Genomic DNA, 19,596 nt, shown 5'->3' on the forward strand with positions numbered 1-19,596 from the left:
TGGGAAGGAGATAAAGAGAAGCATAGGTCAAAGTGTGAGAAGAGGGGAGAGGAGGGAGAAAGTGCTTTTACCAGTAAGAGCCATGAAATCTTCTACAGAGGGCCTAAGGAGATGGGCTCCAAGATGGGGAATCCATTCCAGGCACAGAAGATGGTTTTAACAAAGCTCAGAAACAGGCCTAGAGAGCAGGATAAGAATGGCTAAGAGTCATTCCGCTTAGCTTTGGATATAGGAGGTAAGTTGGAATCACTTTGGAACACCAACATTAGAAGTTTCATGTTCAAAGCATTCCCTCACGTTCACCCCTTGCATCTGGGCCATTCCATATCTGAGGGTCTAAGACCCCTCTGGACTCAGAATTCTGTTTTAGGGATGCTCCCAGCCTATTCTAAGGGCCTTTCCAGCCCTGACAGTCTATGTCCTAAGGGACTGCCTGGCCCAGACAGTCTGTGTTCTGAGGGCTCCCCTCTCCCTGGTACAGACAGACAGTCTGTGTTCTGAGGGCCCTCCCAGTTTCGATATTCATTGGAACAGATTTTGAGATTTAGGCACAGTCACCCTTTGCTGAGGTTGCGTTACCCATTAGGCAGCTGGCAGAGATGCAGTGGGTGCTCCTCCCTACACACACACACACACACACACACACACACACTCTCACACACCCTCCCCTGGAAGGTAATAAGCAACAGGTTCCCTGGGGAAAAGTAGGAGATGCTGAGTTCCAGACAAGTCCTCGGTGTCCCTCCCCCTCTCCCAGCAGGCAGTCCAGGTCTTCTTCTGGCCTGGTCTTACCTCCAGGGGTGCAGGGTCTGTAATGGGCTGCAGGGGCTAGCAGGGCTGCAAGGGCTCAGCAGGGTCGGGCTCTGGCTACTTGGTGACAAACTGCAATGAGAGGACCACAACCTGTGAATCTTCCCCAGAGCCAGGCACCCCACAGCGGCCAGCCCCCCACCCTGGCTGGTCGGGAAGCGGCAGATGGGAGGAAGGGGAGAAGAGACATCTAGGCTGGGCCTCCGGAGGGTCTGGTCCAGTCCACTGGGCAAGGGGGCGCTCAGGAGTGCAGGGAAGGAGGTTCAGCCCAAGCCAGGGGCAGGAGAGGGCGCTGAGGGCTGGGGAGCAGAAACCCGTCCCTCAGAGTGCCCCAGATTCCCCCGGGAGAAGTCCCGCTCCCCGATTCTGTCAGGGGTTCCGGGATCTGCGGGGAGGACAGAGGCTGGGGCCGAATGGACTCCTGGAGAAGGTACTGTGAGAGTCCCCAGGAGGAGGGGGAATCACGGACTTTGCGCCCCATCAATCAGAAGGGGCCCTGCTCCGGTCGCCTAGTAACCTCAACAGAGGCTCCGGGCCGGACACTCCGGGATCCCCTTCCCCATCCGACGCTCTCCAGCCCGCGGCTTCCCTGGCCCCACCTCCATCAAAAGTGGGGCCGCCGCCTCCGGACAGCCCCCCAGGCTACTCACTCCAAGGTCAGGGCCGGGATGTTCAGCTTGTCCCGCCGGGATTTCATGGCCGCGGGAGGGGGCTGAGAGTGGGGGAGGCAGGGAAGGCCGGTAGCCTCACTCCTTCTGGAGCTGTCAGTCCGCCAGTCCCCACAGCCGGCGGCGCGGAGGGGGGGGGGGGGGGGGGGGGGGGGGGGGGGGGGGGGGGGGGGGGGGGGGGGGGGGGGGGGGGGGGGGGGCGGTCCCTAGCCTCGGATCCTCAGTCGGAGCCGGGCGGAGGCCTCCACGCTGCGCTGTACCCGCCCCCTCTACGCGCGCGTCACTCCTTGCACCTCCTCCGGGGAGTCCGCCCCGAGTGCACAACTGGGCCACGGGAACCCCAAGCGTGCCGGGAGCGGGGAAACTGGCCCTTGGAGTTGGGGTCTGGCTGGAAGGGGGGCATTGCTCCGGGGGGGGGCTTAGAAGAGAGGCCGGATGCCAGCTGGGGGCTGGCCAGAATAGGGACCTGTCCCGGGGAGGGGCCCTTGGGTGGGAATGGGGGCAGAATAGAGACCCGCCCCAAGGAGGGCTGGATAGGTAGCAATGGGTCGGGCGGGGCGGGGCGGGAAAGGGAATTGCCCCAAGGAGGGACTAAGAGTGAGGGAGCCGGCTGGGAGGAGGGGCAGAAAGGGACGCGTCCCAGGGAGGAGCAAACGGGAGGAGGAGGACACAGTGCTATTCTCCTTAATAACAGCAAATGATATTAATATGGCAGTTTAAGGCTTGTTCACAAGATGCTTCCGTGTGATGCAGTTAAGCACTTGCTGCTCTCCGTGGCCGGGGCCCGAGGCCAGGTTCTCACTGCCAGGGCCAGAAGGGGCACCTGAACTCAGGTCTGCCTCGGCTGGAGCTGGTTTCATCCCAACCGCCTTTCAGAGAGGGGCGCTACGGGAGCACTCCTCCCCTTTCCCAGAAGGGGAGGCTGAGTCTCAAGCGGATTTTGTGCCCGGCCGATGGCTGCCCCTTAGTATGAGTCAGGGCAGGGTTCAGACCCAGCTGTTATGGTTCCAAAGTCCGGGGCTTTTATGCAGAGCTGCCCAGGGGAGGGCGAGAGGAGCAAGACCGACTTGTCCCCCAGAGCTGGGCCTATGGTATCGCTAAGGCGGCAGGTCACCAGTCCTGGCTGTTACTGCCCAGGCTAGGCTCTGGTACGGTCTGCAACATGCCGGCGCCGCGGGAGGAAAACAGGCCGTCCCGACCCCGGCCGTTATCTGCCCCCGAGGCCTGACCCCACCTCGCTCCTTAGAGATTGGCCAGCCCTGGCCCGGGTGAAGCTCAAGGAGCACAGCCCATCCCAAGCTGGCCCCAGGCCAAGGGTCTGGGAAGGAAGCAAGGTGTGTTCTGGTCCCCTCCCAAGCCCTGCCAGATCAGGGAGAATAGCAGCTGCTGCTGCCCCGGTCCGGGCTCCAGCCTGCTCAAGCTCCCGGGGACCCAGAGGGGAACCAAAGAGTGCTTCATTCAGACCGTACCTCGTCCTACCCACCCCAGCTCCCCAGCTCCCGAGAGTCCCCAGGCCTGCTCTCTGAACCCCAAATATGAGATCTGGGACACAAAATGTCAGAACTGAGGAGCCCTTAGGGCAGTGTCAGAGCTGGGAGGGCCCTTAGAACCCAGGAGGTCAGAGCTGGGAGGGCCCTTAGAACCCTGGAGGTCAGAGCTGGGAGGCCCTTAGAACCCTGGAGGTCAGAGCTGGGAGGCCCTTAGAACCCAGGAGGTCAGGGCTGGGAGGGCCCTTAGAACAGAAAATTTCAGAGCAGGGAGAGCCCTTAATGATACAGAACATGGAATATGAGACCTGGGTGACCACTGAGCCCGATCTTGCATTTTATAGCAGAAATAGAGGCTGAGAATGGTTGAGCCATTTGGTCCAGGTCACATTAAAGAGTCAGTAGTAGAATGAGGAGTAGAACTCTGCAGAAGGCTGTAGATAGAAGCCTAACCTGGGATTCAGAAAGCAGGGGTCCTAGTCCCAGCCCAACACTCACTCTATATGTACCAAAAGGTAAATCACTTCTCCTCTTGGGATTGAAGTCTCCCCATCTAGAAATTGGATCATAATCTCATAGATTTAGGGATCTTGGTGGTCATATAATTCAACATTCCCATTTTACATATGAGGAAACTGAGGGAATTTAATAAGATAAATATTTTCCCTATCCCTCTCACAAGGTTTCTGTGAAGGCCACAAGGCATTATTGCTTTGTATCTATCCGACAAGCTCTGTGAAGGCAAGGGGACTGGGTTTTATCATTGTTTCCTTTCCACTCTTAATAAATGTTACAGGAATAAATACAAATGCAGGATCATCCTTGCAGGAGGCTTCTGTAAACAATGCCTTATCACCAAGGGTGACTCTATTGGACGGTTTGTCAATAAGCATTTATTAAGCACTTACTGTTTGCCAGGTGCTGTGCTAAGCCCTAGGGATACAAATACAGGAAAGAGCCTTCTTGCCCTACCCTGGCCCCGAGAACAGAAACAATCCACCCACCAGAGAAGCTTCCTCCACCCCCCTCCGCAAGAGTCACACAGCCCTGAGCGGCTGTTCCTTACTTCCCCACTAGGGGCCGCTCAGAGACACCACACAATGGGAAGATAGAGGGGAGAGCTGATCTTAAACTGGTTTTTTTTTCTATCTTGTATCCCCGGTATCAAGCACAATGCCTTATATACACTAGGTGCCTGATATATGCATGTTGGATGAAATTCAGTTCACAAATGCCAGAGTTGGAAGGAAGATTAGTGACTATTTGGTCTAGGGATTTCATTTTACAGGTTAGGAAACTGAGGCTCGCAGAGAGGAAAATGATTTGCCCTCCAGACTGGTAAACGGAGGTATCCAGATGGGAAGTAATTTGCCCAAAGTCCCACAGTAAGTCGGCGACAGAAGGAACTTGGAGAAGAGGCTGACTCAGAACACGACCTTGGATATCTCCTCTAGCGCTGCTCCCTCTGGGGTTACCCTGACCTTTGTCTCTGTCTCCTGGAACATCTATCTCTGTACATGCTGCCTCTTCCTCCTCTTCTCCCCTTTAGGATGTACGCTCTCTGAGGCGAGGGGCCGGCCTTTGTATGGCCAGCCCAGTTTGTGTCTCTCCAGGGCACTCTTGCAGACTGCTTCCTCTCTTGCCCTTCTCATCTGCCTGAGCCCCCCCTCTCTAAGGAAGCTGTGAAGGGACCCAAGTTCCAGATCTTGGCCAAAACCTCATCAGGCTAGAAGTCACCCCAGGTACTTACGACCGTCCCCGTCGTGGCAGGCTGAGTTCTTTCTGCAATAAAAAAAAAGGGAGAGCAGGTCAGACTATGGTAGCATATATCAGGGAGTCAGAATGGCCCAAAAGATCAAAATTCCTATCCACCTCCCATCCCAGCCCGGTTTCTGAGAGTCAGGAATGAAGCTTGGGGTCCCGATCCAGGTCTTTCCCCACAAATCATAACAAAAATAACACTGAATCCTTATCTATAGGAGTAACTTTCCTTATAATAGCCCTAGGAGGACTAGTATACCCATTATATAGAGAAGGAAACTGAGGCTCCAGGAGGAGGAAATGTCTGACCCCAAAACAAACAGTGAATCAGTGAGGGAATTGGAACTAGAACCATGAACCTGGCAATCTTCACACAGAGGCTCTTTCTGTTGAAGGACTTTGGGAGGGGAGAGGGACAAAAAGAGAGCAAGGAATGGGAAAGGGGGGTAGGGACCACACTTTCCCCTTCCATGTCCTTCAAGTACTAGGAGAGTTAATGTGACGGTAAATGGCCCAGTCACTGGAGTTCTTAAAATGCTGAAGTTTTCCAAAAAGACTCCTGTGCACGCATGGGAATGATTCTATGCTCTTAGGTCTCATGGGGTGTGAGATCTGTGAGAGAGAGTGTGGAGGCTGAGGAAAGTAAGTTGGCTTTGTACTGCAAGGACCTAGAGTCAAATCCTGGCCTGGCTCCCTTAGCCACCATCATGGGAGGTGAAAGAACTAATGAGTTCAAGCCCCTCATCTTAGAGAAGTAAACTGAGGCAGAGAAAGATAGTGTGGGTCGCCCTAGGTCCCACAGCTACTAAGTATCTAAGGCAGGATTTACAAGGCAAGAATCGGTTCTTCCTCATTCTAAGCTTAGCTGCAAAGGACCTTAGAGACCATCTAGGATAACCTAGATGTTATCTCAAGGGAGAAACTGAGGCACAGAAAGGAGACTCAGCCGGCTCAGGGATTAGCAAAATGGCTTGCATGTAGAAGGCCCTTTACCCAATTGAAGCCTTTCCTGGTCCTCTTCCCTCCCCTCCCACTCTGTCTTCTGCTCCAGCGATATCTTGGAGAGTATTTGCTTTGTATGTGTTTCATATACAGTTATCTACAGCAGTGTGCTGCTGAATATTTAACAATTTCCTGGGAAAAGAACTGGATGCAGGATATACTTTTAATCTGCCTTGTTAATGTTTTTTTTTCCCTAATCACTTTCTTCTTAAGTCTAGCCAATTAATAAAGGTATCAAATAAGGCCTGTTTTGTAGTTTATTAATTTTGGAGGTGTAAAAGTTTACCTTGCAAACTGAACAGTTTCAAGTGAGTGTACCAGATGTGTTTGTGTGTACACGTGCATGTGTGTACCTATTCGTGTAGTCTGCCTCAATAGAATGTAAGTTCCCTGAAAACAGACTTTCACTTTTTTCTTTATATCCTCAGAGTCTAGCACAATGCTTGGTACACAGCAGACAACTAATAAATGCTTGTTGTCTGACTTAATTGCTTAGATTCTAATTCTTTGATTCTAAACCCCCAAGGCTTGCTCTGCTCCGACAAAGGCCCAGACAGACACAAGGATGTTTTTGGCTTTCTTTGTACATCACCTATGATTAGCATGCAGGCTTAATTTAATGTTTGTTGACTGCTTGACCAGACTGATTTGGGCAATTTCAGAGCCTGGGAGCAAGACATGCCAGTTGACGGAAGTTTAAGAATGACTGAACTGAAAGCCCTTAGCCTTTGGGAGTCCTCAGATTTTAGGCGTTGAGCCTTTTTTAGCTCCAAAGCCTATAATTATGTGACAATTATTTGAGCTCAAGGTCGCATCCACCTAGGAAGGTCTGGGGAGGCTTCCAGGAGCAGATAGCTTTGGAACCAGACCTAGAAGGATGAGGAAGCTTTTGACAGGTGGAGATGGGAGGGAGGCGGAGAGGAAGGGGAAGGTCATTCCAGGTGAGAAAACAACTTGTATTCGGTAGGAATTCCCCCTTCTTTCCAGGCCCCCCACTCCGTGCTCTTCCACGATTTCCCCCACGGGGACAGGACACATGGGGAAGGAGGTGTTCCTGCCACCCTCTCTCCACACACCCCAGGGGCCCAGAGGGTGCTTAGTGGGCCGGGTGGGCTGCTGGTTCGGGAACACAGCTATTTTTGCCTCCAGGGTTGGCTTGGTGGGCTCAGGGAGATTCAGGGCTGCCCACATCCCAGCCTTCCTGGCAACATCCAGGGAGGCAACAGGCGTTTGCCATGGAAACCAGATGACGTCAAAGATCTCCAGTCACTGGCAGGGAGACAAAAGATCAGCTTTCCCTTTGAAGCCAAACACACGTGGGGGTGTATGTGGGGGGAATCTCTGAAGACTCCCTCTACTGGAGCAAGGCAACTGGGAGTGTGTGGCCTGAAGGGGAGAACAATGGGGGGGGGGGGAGGAGAGCAATGGCCTTCACAATTAGCTAATTAGATCTTGGGCTGCATTATTCTGAGAGGTAACAAAGGACAGGACTGTCCGCTTGTGCTCTGCCCTGGTGACACAAGATGGGGAGGACTGTGTTCAGTTTTGAAGTCTCAGCTTAGTGAGGGCATTGGCAAACTGGTGACTACCCAAAGGAGGTCAATCGTGATGGGGGACACAGAGAGAGCATTCAGCTCTCAGCTTCAGGAACCCAGGGACCAGATGAGGACAGGTTCCTTGCTCCCTATCTTTAAGTATCTGAAAGGCCATCGAATGAAAGAAAGATTAAGGTCAGAAAAAGGAAATTACATAGGCACAAATTTCAGCTCAGAGTAAGAAATACTTTCCTACCAAACAGACCTGTCCCGAAGTGCAAAGGGCTACTCGCAGGGCTGGTGGGCACCGAAAAACAAAGGGACAATGGACTCTGATCAGTTAATTCCTGCTCAGGTCCAGGTTGGACTAGATGCCCTTTGAAGTCCCTGGCAGCTCTGGCTTATTTGAAATTCCACGATCCATGAACAAACAACAAATACTCCAAGGTTATTCTCCTGCTCAATAAACTCTAATGGCTCCCTATTCCTGCTAGGACCAAATTTCTCTGTTTGACATTTAAAGCTCTTCTTCACAAATTGATTCCTACACATCCTTTTAGACTTATTTTATATTACTCTCCAGTCCAACCAAAGGAGCTTTCTTGCCATCCTTCCTACATGGTGTTTAATCCCCAATCCTGCATATCTTTGGCCAGATCATCTCCTATACCTGAAATGTCCTTCTTCCTCAGCTCAAATGTCTAGAGGAAACCTTTTCAGATACTTTAAATTAGTGGCTCCCCCCCAAGTCACTTTTTATTTATGTCATGGATATTTATAAATGTATATATTGTTTTCCCCAAAAAGAATGTAAGCTCTCTGAAGGCAGGACCTGCTTCTCCTTGTGCTTCCTCTTCCCCCTAAAATAACAATCCATCTGTGGAGATATGATAATATCTCTCCTCTGCTCAAAAGTTCTCAGTAGCTCTCAAATACAGATAGTTAAGTTCACACTTTTTGGGACACTCTGGAATAGGGCCTGCCACATAGTAGAGACTTCATAAATGATTGTTCCCTGATTAATTTTTTCTTTCTTTCTTTTTTAAAATCTTTTTTGGGAGGGAAAGCTGATTTTTCTTTATGTCTTCAAGAGGCAAAACTTTCAAGTGTGTAAGCCATTCAAATGATTTGCTCCTCATTTTTTTTCTCCAACTAGGCACTTCCAAGGTCTTCCTAAAATAAATCCATTTCAAAAATAAGAATAACAATGCACATACTTCCTACTTCAGTGACGATGAGGCAAATGCTTTGTAAATCTTGAATTGCTAGAGGAATGGGAACTATAATTATCAAGAGAAGTGCTGGGGAAGAAAAGTCACCAGGAGACAGATTTCAGCTCTGTTATAAAGAAAACAATCAGAGCAAGCAACAATAGAACAAACTGCCTCAAAAGGTGACCTCCCTGTCACTGGGGATGTTCAGATAGGGAATGGAGATCTTCCCATCAAGAATACTTCAGAGGCAATTTCTGGATTTAAATAGACATGTCTTCGGAGGTTTCTTCCACTTCTCCTTAATCTTTAAATGAGAGGGTCTGAATTAATGAGATTTTAGTTTACAAATTAGCTACTTTTTTTCCCTTACAGCTTACAAACTGTTCTCTTCACAATCACCCGGACAAGGTAGCTAGTGTCCCATTCTTTGAAGTTTTAAAAATTATTCATGATTTCTTTAGGATGAGTATTTCCAAGCTCTTCCTTACTTCTTTGTAGATGATCTTTCTAAGTGACTGTAGCCAAAATATTCCTCCACCAGTAGCCAATCTGGCAATAAATCTCTCTGATCTTATCTAGATTGATTTTCTGACCACAGTTCTTGAAATTGTCAGAATTTAGATACCTCTGCACGAATATGGGATTATTTGGGGGAAGAGGAGAAAGGTATCACTGTAGATTTGGAACTTGAGGGGATTAAAGTGGTTATCTTATTTTGCATAAAAAGAAACAGAAGCCTAATAGGAGCTTGCCAAAAGGTGGAACAAGAAGAAAAATATAATTATCCCCACTTTACAGATGAAGAAACTAATATGGGGGGCAGAGGAGAGACAGAGACAGAGACAGAGACAGAGACAGAGTGTGAAAGAGATAGTGAGTGAAACACTGAGACAGAGAGAGAAGAGTTAAAAAGAGAGCGAGATAGAGACAGAGACAAGGACAGAGAGACAGAGATAGAGAGGAGAGAGACAGAGAGACAGAGACAGATAAAGAGAGTGAGATAGAAGAGAGGAGAGAGGGGAGAAAAAGAGAGAGAAAGAGAGACAGAAACACACAGAGGGAGAGACAGACATAGAGAGAGAGACAGACAGAAAGACAGAGATAGGGAGACACACACACACAGACACAGACAGAGACAGAGAGAAACAGAGAGAGCGAGAGAGCGAACGAGAGAGAGAGCCAGAGAGAGAGAGTGACAGAGAGACAGAGAGAGAAACAGAGAGAGAGTGTGTGTATGTGTGACAGAGAGACAGAGAGAGAGAGAGAAAGACACAGAGAGAGAGAGAGAGACAGAGAGAGACAGAGAGAGAGAGAACCTGCCCGAATGCTTTTTCACGTGACACATACTTAGGCTTAGGAAGCCCACTTTTCAGGCAAGTGCAGAAGGGGAAGGAGAACTCGGAGATCCGGTGAAGGAAGGGACCTCAGAAGTCGGCTCATGCAAACTCAGCGACCTGCCAGGAGTCGCACAGGTGGCAGAGCTGGAGCTTAGGTCCGGGGTTCTAAGCAGCCACTCTGCCTGCTGCATCCCACCGACCTCCAGTCCATCCCAGTGCGTCTGGTCTATGTTTTCCCCAAACCCAAACATGGATGACAGGAGTAATTCTGTCTCTGCAGGAGTGCTGGTTAGGGCAGGAAGGGGAAGCAGAGCAGAGGGGAAGCTCGGAGGTGGAGGAAAGGCTCGCTCTTGCTCCAGAGAAAACAGACTGTTTATTTTCTCAGACCCTTCCCCTGTCTCAGCAGATCCTGGGGACATCACCACCAGGACCCTTCTCTAAGCACAGAAACTGATGGAGCACAGAGCCGGTCCGGGGCCAGCGGCTGCCTGCGCGTCCCGATCTGCCGCCCCGAGATTGGTCAGGTCACCCGGCCCTTCCGCGGGGCCGGACAGTAAGAACGAAGCTCGCGCTTGGCCAAGGGAGTTTTCTGAACTGACCTGATCTGACCAGCGCCAGCTTTTAGACAGGTGCCTCGGGACGGTCTGATTGGCTGAGACTCAAGCGACTCTGCACCCGATTGGATGAGACTCTGGGGCTTACTGTGCCCCTGGGGAAGAGGTCCGAAGTCACTCAGCGGTAAACAAACACACGTGTCAGCCCCGGGAACTGTCGGAGCCCCATTACCGTAAAGGCCCTAAGAGCTTGGCACACCAGATCTGGGGCGGGGCCGAGAAACTTGCGCTGGCACGTGCGCACCCCAAAACACGTACATGCCCATACAATACACGTGCGCACACAAACCGTGCACATGCAGGACAGCTTCTCAGTTATTGTCACTCAAAAAGACGTTGATTAAAAAGCCTACTGTGTGCCAGACTGTGCTAAGGATAAAACCAAAACCTCACCGCCACCAACCCCCGCCCCAGTGTCCGTTCTCAAAGAGCTCGGTTAACGGGGAAGAAAACATACAAACGATTATGTACACAACAGGCTACATGAAAGCGATCAAATGGAGACAAATCTCAAAGGAAGGCACTAATCAATCAACATTTATTAAATGCCTTTATGTACACTATACTAGTTGTGTGACCCTGGGGAAGTCACTTAACCCTGTCTGCCTCAGTTTCCTCATCTGTAAAAAAAGACGGAGAAGGAAATGTCAAACCAACTCCAGTATCTTTACCAAAAAAAAAATCCAACGAACCCACATGGGCTCACAAGGAATCGGATGTGACTGAAACTCCGTGGGGGGCCTTGTATGGAGAAAAAAGGGGGGGCAAAAGATAGTCATCTCCCTCGGGGGAAACAACATGAAACAAATCTATACAAAGCAAGCAGGGTATTAGTAAATAGTTAACAGAGGGAAGCCCTGGGGAAGACTTGCTAGAAAAGGTGGGATTTGAATTGGGACTTAAAGGAAGTCAGGGAGACCTGTAGTCAGAGCATCAAAGGCATGGGGGCCCATCAGGGAAAATGCCCAGAACCAACAGTTGGAGGATCTTGTTCATGGAACAGCAGGAGGCCAGTGTTGCTAGATTGAATAGTGTGGTTGGAGAAATAGGGAGTAAGGGGACTAGGAAAAGAGGAGGGGATGGGTTATGAAGAGGGATAGGGAAAGACTTTCTACAGAAGGAAAGATTTTAGGTGAAACTTCAGTCTCTGTCTCCAGCCTTTCTGCCCAATCCCTGTACCCATCCCCCCTTCCTCCCCAGTCCAATTAGTTTTCATGTCTCCTTCATCCACATCTCACACTTACACCCACTGAGCCACCACCCTAGGTCCAACCTCCTTACTACCGTCCTGGAAAATGGCAGTAGCCTGCCAACTGTCTCCTTGCTTTCAGGCCAGCCCCTTTCCCATCAATCCTCCATGCATCTGGCCAGAGAATCTCCTTGTCAGATTCAAGTCCAATCAGGCCACTTTCCAATACCAAACATTTCAGGAGTTCCCTGTTACCTTGAAGGAAAAATAAAAATTTCTCAGCCTGGAATAACCTTCCTTTAGCGAAAAGAGCAGTGGATTTGGAGTCTGAAGACCTGAGTTTAAATCCCAGATTTGCCACTTCCTACATGTGTGATCTCGAGCAAATCACTTTATCCCTGTAGGGCCTCAGTGTCCTCATCTGTAAAATGAGGGGAGAGTTGGGCTGAGTAACTAACTTCTTTAAGGGTCCTTTCAGCTCTATTTCTAATGATCTTTTCCTGATTTTCTCCCCAAGGAAACTGGAGTTATGTGAATTGCCCAAAGTCACTAGTAGTGTTAAATATCTGAGGCTGAACTCAGATCCTCCTGACTCTAGAGCCAATGCTATAGCCATTAGGCAATCTAGCTGCCCTGTTCTAGGATCTTTGGATGCTACCTCTCCAGACTTATTTCAATTTACTCTCATTCATTCAAGCACTTATTAAGTGCTTACTGTGTGCAAGGCACTAGACTAAGAGTGTAAAGACAAAAGTAATATCCTCCTTGCCTTAGGAGGCTTATGTTCTAATCGGAGGAAGGGAATAAAATAAAGTCAGATAATTATATTAAAATATTTACAAAGTAATGTACAGTGGAGCCCAGCTAGAAGCCAGAGGTAACGAAACGAGAGCATTTCGGACAGGGAGAAAGCCTAAGCAAAGACTTGGAGATGGGAGATGGAATACAGCAAACAAAAAGCAAGCCAGCTTAGCTGGAACATCAAGTTCGGGGAAGCATGACGGGGACTCTCCGTTCCAGCCAAACTGGACTGCTCTGCTTCCCAAACCAACATACTGTCTCCCGCCTCCATGCATTCACACAAGCTGTTCCCCACGCCTCCAATGGGTTCCCTTCCTCCTCTCTGCCTTTCAAAATCCTTTTCTTCCTTCAAGGAAGGTCTAGCTCAGGTCAGTCCCTTTGTGAAGCTTTCTCTGATCCTCCCCAACCTAAAGTTTCCCCTCTTTCTTCACATTTTTCAAGAATACTTTGTCACAATTTCTCTTTTGTCCCATCACACCCAAGTATGATGTCATACTTATCTGCAAACATGTCTGATCTGCCCAGTAGAATTTTGGAAGAATTGTTTACTCTGGGTGCCTAGCACACAGAAAGCACTCAATAGCTATTTAGTGAACTGAATTCATAAACAAAACACAGAAAAACACAGGAATAGAATATACAGGCTGGCCAAGTCAACAAACATTTCTTAAGTGCCTACTATGTGCCAGGCACTGCACTGGTGATACAAAGGCAAAAATAATCTCAAATTGTTCAAAAGCTTGAAGTCTAATGGGGGCACAGAGGGAGACAACAGGCAAACAGTCAGGTATGGACAAGATAGAGACAGGATAAATTGGAAATAATCAATAGCGGGAAGGCACTCAGGCTGGGAAAGGCTTCTTGCAGAGGGTGGGACCTGAAGGAAGTCAGAAGGCAGAGATGAGGAGGTGGGGCATTTCAAGAATAGAAGGACAACCATCTGGTATTTGATATCTTTGTCTTAGCAGACAGTATTAATGCTACCTACAAAGACATTGGAAGATTCTGAGAACTGAGACTCAGTAGAGGTTAAATGACTTGCTTAAGATCATCCAGCTAGTAAGCATCAGGAGTAAGATTTTAATCCAGCTCTTCCCAAAGGGGCTGAGACCAACATTTTATCCAGGGGGTTATGGTTCCTCTCACACACATGCTCACACAGATCTGCAAACATATGGCTTTGTAAACACACATATACAAATCTACATAAGTACCACTAACATTATTTTTGATTACTGCACACACACACATAAACAATATGCTACAAAGTTCACGTAGGATCTCTCTGAGTGGAAATGCTCTTCCCCAAATCTCTATGTAAGGAGGGCACCCAGTCCAGCAATCTCTTCATTTCTCATCTCACTGTATGTAATTTTCCAGACTTTTTTATCATCCCCCGCCCCCTTCCTCACTCCCCTTTCAGCTTCCTGTTGGGTGTTGTTTTCCCCCATTAGATTGTTTTAAATTCAACTTTATTTTTAGTTTCAAATTCTCTCCCTCTCCCACACTCCCCTAGCCATTAGGAAGGCAAGAAAAATAGAAGCCATGACAAATACGTATAGTCATGCAGACAAATTCCCACATTAGCCGACCCCATTGGATTGTAAGCCCCTTGAGAGCAGGGGCTATTTTTCTTTATCCCTTGACTTAGCACCATGTCTGGCACATAATAGGTGCTCAATTAATGCTTACTGACCTATTCTCTGACATAGCTATTCACACATGGCCAAACAAGGGGAAGACAATGTTCAAAAGGAGCATGGGGATATTACAGAAAGGATCTGATGCTCCGGTTTTAAATCTCTTTTCTTGCACCTAGTATCATGTCTGGCAATTCATGCTTATGGAATGAACTTCTGTTCAGGTATGGTGTTGGACTACATGCCCTCTAGGGTCCCTTTCAGCACTGGAATTCTGGGATTCTAACATCCTGAGAGCAAAGGACATTAATCAACATTTTCAGTCTCCAACCTATTCAGATACCAATCCATTAACCGACATTTAGTAAGCTCCTTCCTGTATGCTAGACACTAGGCACAAGAGATCCAAAGACAGAAGGGAAACAGTTCCTGCCCCCAGGGAGCTTACAATCCTATGGAGGGTAACTGAACACAGGCGCGCATGTATGTATGTATGTATGTATATGTGTTTATGTATGTATATATAAATACAAAGTGATTTGGAGGGGAGGCCCTAACAGATCCTGGGGATCATAAATACAGTTACCCCAGAGCTAGAAGCCTTTTCTGAACACAGGCTGAGCTCCTGGGATGCACATCTGAGGTAGGAGCCAGTCTGCTGAGAGGCTAGTATAATAAGGGCCTCTATCCTGCTCTCTAACTATGAATGTCTCAAGATCAGCCCTGGATACTGTTCTATTGTCTCTCCACAATCTCTCCTGAGGAGAACTCCAGCTGCCATGGGTTCAAGGATTATTTCTGTGCTAATGGTGGCCAGAGCTTAGTTCCTGCAACACCATTTACCTATTGGGCATTTCAAACTGGACTTCTTGGAAACATCCTCAGTTCCACATGTTTGAAATTCACCTCATTAATTCTCTCCTGAAACTGACTCTTTGCTGAGATCACCATCAACATCTTTTGAATTAAATGATCTTTCTCGTCATCTCAGTTTGTAACTTTGGGATCTTCCTCAATTCTGAATTTGTCCTCACCTCCCATTTCCCATCAGTTACCGAGTCTTAGTGATTATACTTGTCTAATATCTCTCCTACCTGATCCCTTCCTCTACCCCCCCCCCATTCAGGTCCTTAGCACCTCATGCAGAAATAGCTTTTTATTTAATTCCTCTTGTTCAAGTTTCTCCAATTCATGCTCTACACAGCTACTACACTGACCGCTAACCATGTCACTAATCTACTCAACAAACTCCTGTGGCTCCTTATTGCCTTGAAAATCAAGTACAAACTTCTATGTGTAAAGCACTTTACAACTCTGCCCCAACATATCTTTCTAACATTATTACAATGCTCCTCACAAACTCTACAATCCAGTCAGATAGTTCCTTATACACTATTCCCCATTTTCTATCTCTGAACCTTTGACCAGGCTGTCCCTCAAGCCAAGAACACCCTCCTTCCTTATGTTTGCCTTTTAAAATCTCTAGTTTTCTTCAAAGCTTAGCTCAAGGTGAAAATCCTACATGAAGCCTATCCTGATCTGCAATGCCCTCCCAAATCCCCTTCACCCCCCTCCCCCTCCACTTCCTACCATAATTACCTGGTACTTACTTTGTATCCACTTTATATATGTATCTATTATCCTCCCCCTTTGTCCTCTTCCCCCATCTAAGCTCCTTGAGAGCAGGAACCCTTACATTTTTGTTTTTGTATTCCCAGGGCTATCTAAGTCATATTTAAATCCATAATAGGTTTGGTGATTGATTATTGGGAACACTACAACCTGAAGATCGTGGGAGAAATAGGCCCATAGAATCTGAGTTCTAGACTCTCAGGATTCTTGAAGAGGCTTTCCCACCTCCCAATTCCCCCCCCCAAAAAAAAGGATTTAGTATAACTCAGGGCTGAGTCTGGATAACCTCTGCAGCAAGTGGTTATCTGGGGCTGGGCTTGGAGCTGTCCAGAAGTCTTCCAGGCCACTCTGGGACACTTCATTATTAGGGTTTTTCTTGCCTGACTCTAAACCTGCCCTGGTGCACTTCCCTTAAGTTATCACTTCTACTCTAAGAGACCAAGATAATGAGCCTAATTTCCCTTCCATTCATTTCAGATATTAAATATCTGCCCATCTTCATCCAGGCAGGATCCCACTATGCCAGGAATGGATCTTAGGACCAGAAGAAGGGGTTTCTGGAGGATTCTGAGGATGTAACATGAGTTAGAGGGTCTAGAATACTTTCCATGAACGGGCTGAGCCCCTCCTATGTCTGATTTGACTTCAGTATTCCCCATTCTAAACCAATCTTTCTCTACTTGAAAGCTGAGAAAATCTGATTATTATTATTATTATTTTGCCTAGTTTTTGTTTGTCAGGATCTACTTTAAAGGGGAGAAAGGGTGGTGAAAGAGGAAACAGATACAAAGTCAGAGGAAGACACGTTATTGACATAAGGACACTTCCCTGAGAACAGGAAGCTGGTGCATTGGAAAGATGAATAGATAGGAGACCCAGGCTTCAGTCCTAATTTTGACATTAATCTGTCCTGTGCTTATGGCCAAGCAATACCTATCCCTTTTCGGGGCCTCAGTTTTCCCATCTGTAAAATGAGAAGATAGTTTCTGTTTAGCTCAGAGGATTGTTATGGGTGCTAACGAGAGAACAGAGAGAATGCTTTGTGAGGTGCTATGCAGATGTGAGATTAGGGAGTCAGGGACGGAGAGTGCTCCGAGGGCAATGCCAGCCTGATGCTGGGCACAGCCTCGTTGGGAGGGCATAGCAGGAAACTGGTACATGAAGTGATGGCTGAGGGCAGCTGAAAGGAAATTGGGTAACTTCATAATTTTACTGCCTGTGGTTAGATTTGCTTGGCCCGGACCACACCCCTGGGGCTCTGCCTGGGCTAAGGGAAGTCCTTGTGCCTTTCACTCTCCAAGGTTTGTGGGGAGGGTCTCAGGATTGATTCCCTCGGTCCCCGGCTCTCTTTACAACTCTCCTCTATTATCCAAGTCTCTCTTTCAGTCCTAGAATTCACTCCTCCTGCTTCAGAGCCCCTTTAATCACCCCACCCCTACCCGCAGGTAAACTGAAGACAAGATTCCAGCTTAGGGAAGGTGGGGAAGGGATCCCAACATTTCTGTCCCTAATCTCACGTCTTATTGTCCCCTCGGAGTTTCTGATTTCCCATCTTCTATCGCCTAAGCTCCCGAGCCCCCATTTACTCAGCTTCTTTGCATACAGTCTCCACTGAAGGTAAACTGAGGCAAGGGTCCAGAAACGAGAATTCCTAATTAGGCAACGCGGGCGGGACCGGATTCCAGACCACCAGGCCCTTCCAAACGCTTAGTTTAAACCAGAACTATGCCGAAGGAAGGACCCTGTCCACACCCACCTCCCTTTCGCCAGACCCAGCTCCCCAACAGCTAAAGGGATGCTCCCTTCTATCCCCCCTCCCGCCCTTAACCCAGTGCATTGTGGGCGGGGAGAGTGCCTCCCCTTTTCCCTTTCCCCCGGGCGGGGCTCCGGCCAGTCTCACCTGCAGCCCCCGGCGCCTCAGGATGCTCGGTTCGTCCATGGAGCCGGCTGTCCTCCGCAGCAGCGGGCGGTCCGCACTCTCGGCTCCCGCTCCCGCTCCCGCTCCCGCTCGGGCTCCGCGCTCGCCTCCTTCCTGCGCGATTGGGCTGCGGCGGGTCAGCTGATCCTCCTCGGACCCTCCCGCCTGCGGCCCCCAAACCCTGGAAGCCCTGGCACGGGGGAGGGCCCGGGAGAGGAGGGGGCGGGAGGGAGTCAGAGAAAAGAGAGCTTGGGGCCCCGAAGAGAGGGGCGGAACTAGGGGCAGGCTGGCGACGTAGGGCCCCAGGGCGCACTTTCCTGGACATTCTCCCTTCTGATCCTCGCAGCATCCAAGGGAGGAAGAGGGAGGAAAGGACTATTTCCTCCCATTTTTCAGAGAAGGAAAACTGTGACGGGAAAGGAGAAGGGGATTGATTATCCACCACTATAGCAACAAAAGAACGTTCACCTACCTCTCTTTGCGCCGAAGTATCAGTTTCCTGGAAAGTCCCGAACAGAGATTGACTTTCGTGCGACCTCGAACAAACCTCCCGTTTCTGGGCCTTGCTTTCCCTTCCCTTTTTTCCCAAATATGAGGATTTGATTAGGTGGCCCGGCAGCTTTGGCAAGGTCCCTCCTGGCTCTGAGGTTCCCTATACTCAGGATTTGGGGATCATAGAATTTGGAATAGGGATCCTCATTTAATACGTGAAAAAACAGAGACCATGAGAGGCTATGTCACTTTTAAAGTCCCGCAGGTAATGACTACCAGACTCCCTCCCCTTAACTCAGACTCTCAGCCCTGGGACTCTGGACTCTGACACGTGAACTTTCATCTTAACTAGCTGAGAACCGGGCCACCTTGTTACTTGTCTGTCTTTCCCTCTCTCCTCCCACCTTCTAATTCGAGTAACCCTAGTCTGGTCCCTTAGGATGTAAGCTCCTTGAGGGCAGGCTCTACCTTGCTTGTTTGTATTTGTATCCCTGTCCTAACGATAGCTGTGGAAACTTAGTAAATGCTTAAGAAATACTTTCCCTTCTTCAACTTCTTTTTCTCTTCTCCCTCCTCCCCCTCCTCCTTCTCTCTTCCTCTTCCTCCTACTCCTTCTCCTCCTTTTCCTCTTTCTGCTCCTCCTTCTCCTTCCTCTGCTTCATTATTATTATCATTGCCACATTCATTTCAACAGGCTGTTTTGAGAGTGAAAAACTCACCTGCTCTGGCACCAAAGGAAAATAGATGCAAATCCAGTCTCTGATATTTCCTATTTTTGGGATGTTTTGCTGATTCTTCTTCCATAAAATTATGGGCTTAGACTAGATGCTCTCTGACTGAGGACCTTCCCAGCTCTGTACCAATGTCCTGTGATAGCACAGTTATCATTCAGTCCCATCTGACTCTCCATGACCCTACTGAGGATTTTCTTGCCATAGACACTAGTCTGGCATTTTCTTTTCCAGCTCATTTGATAGATGAAAAAACTGAGGGCAACAGGGTAAAGTGATTTGCCCAGTAGTGAGTGTATAAGGCTGCACTTCAATTCAGGGCTTCCCAACTCTAGGCTTAGCACACTACCCCACTGTGTCACCTAACTAACCCTAATTTGTTTTTGAGATCAACTTACCAACCTAGTATAGAGTGCAGGGAAAATTGCTAGGGTGAGAAGGTGAAGGTTAGGCTTCAGACTCTGCCACTTGCTACCTGTGTGACCAGCCAAGTTATTTTATTTCTATGGGCCTCAGTTTCCTTTTCTGTAAAATGGGATTGGTATTGGATGACCTGTAGAATCTTTCCCAACTCTAAGTCTTACTGGGTAATTGGTTCCAAGGTTTCTCCAGTCCTCCCATGCTGGGGTTCTAAGCTGCTTAAAGACAGGAACAGTGGTCCTTATTATTGGCTAATCTTGGTTGAATAAACCCAAGAGTCTGACTGTGAGAAACTGGGTCAGGCCTCCATGTGATGAGGCAAAAGTTCCCAGATGCCAGACCAGA

The 19,596-nt window shown here is 48.7% G+C and overlaps 1 protein-coding gene across 4 annotated transcripts in view; it reads right to left on the reverse strand.

The window, feature by feature from the left end:
- The window catches only part of MAST3 (microtubule associated serine/threonine kinase 3), an 81,607-nt gene extending 63,906 nt beyond the window's left edge, over window positions 1-17,701 (reverse strand). For 2 of the 4 annotated variants that reach the window (XM_031948221.1, XM_031948220.1), the window contains exons 1-3: window positions 17,591-17,701; window positions 4,716-4,747; window positions 793-882 (exon numbers count right to left, since the gene is read on the reverse strand). In XM_031948221.1, the coding sequence (XP_031804081.1) occupies window positions 793-882; window positions 4,716-4,747; window positions 17,591-17,629 (161 nt within the window). In that variant the 5' untranslated portion in view covers window positions 17,630-17,701. Of the gene's footprint in view, window positions 1-792; window positions 883-1,460; window positions 1,610-4,715; window positions 4,748-17,590 lie in introns of those variants that run through there. The other 2 variants (XM_023496822.2, XM_031948222.1) reach the window with 2 other exon arrangements.
- Window positions 17,702-19,596: the final 1,895 nt, after the last annotated feature.

Source organism: Sarcophilus harrisii, chromosome 1 (genome assembly GCF_902635505.1).
Source record: "Sarcophilus harrisii chromosome 1, mSarHar1.11, whole genome shotgun sequence".
In the NCBI taxonomy this organism is placed as follows: domain Eukaryota; kingdom Metazoa; phylum Chordata; class Mammalia; order Dasyuromorphia; family Dasyuridae; genus Sarcophilus; species Sarcophilus harrisii.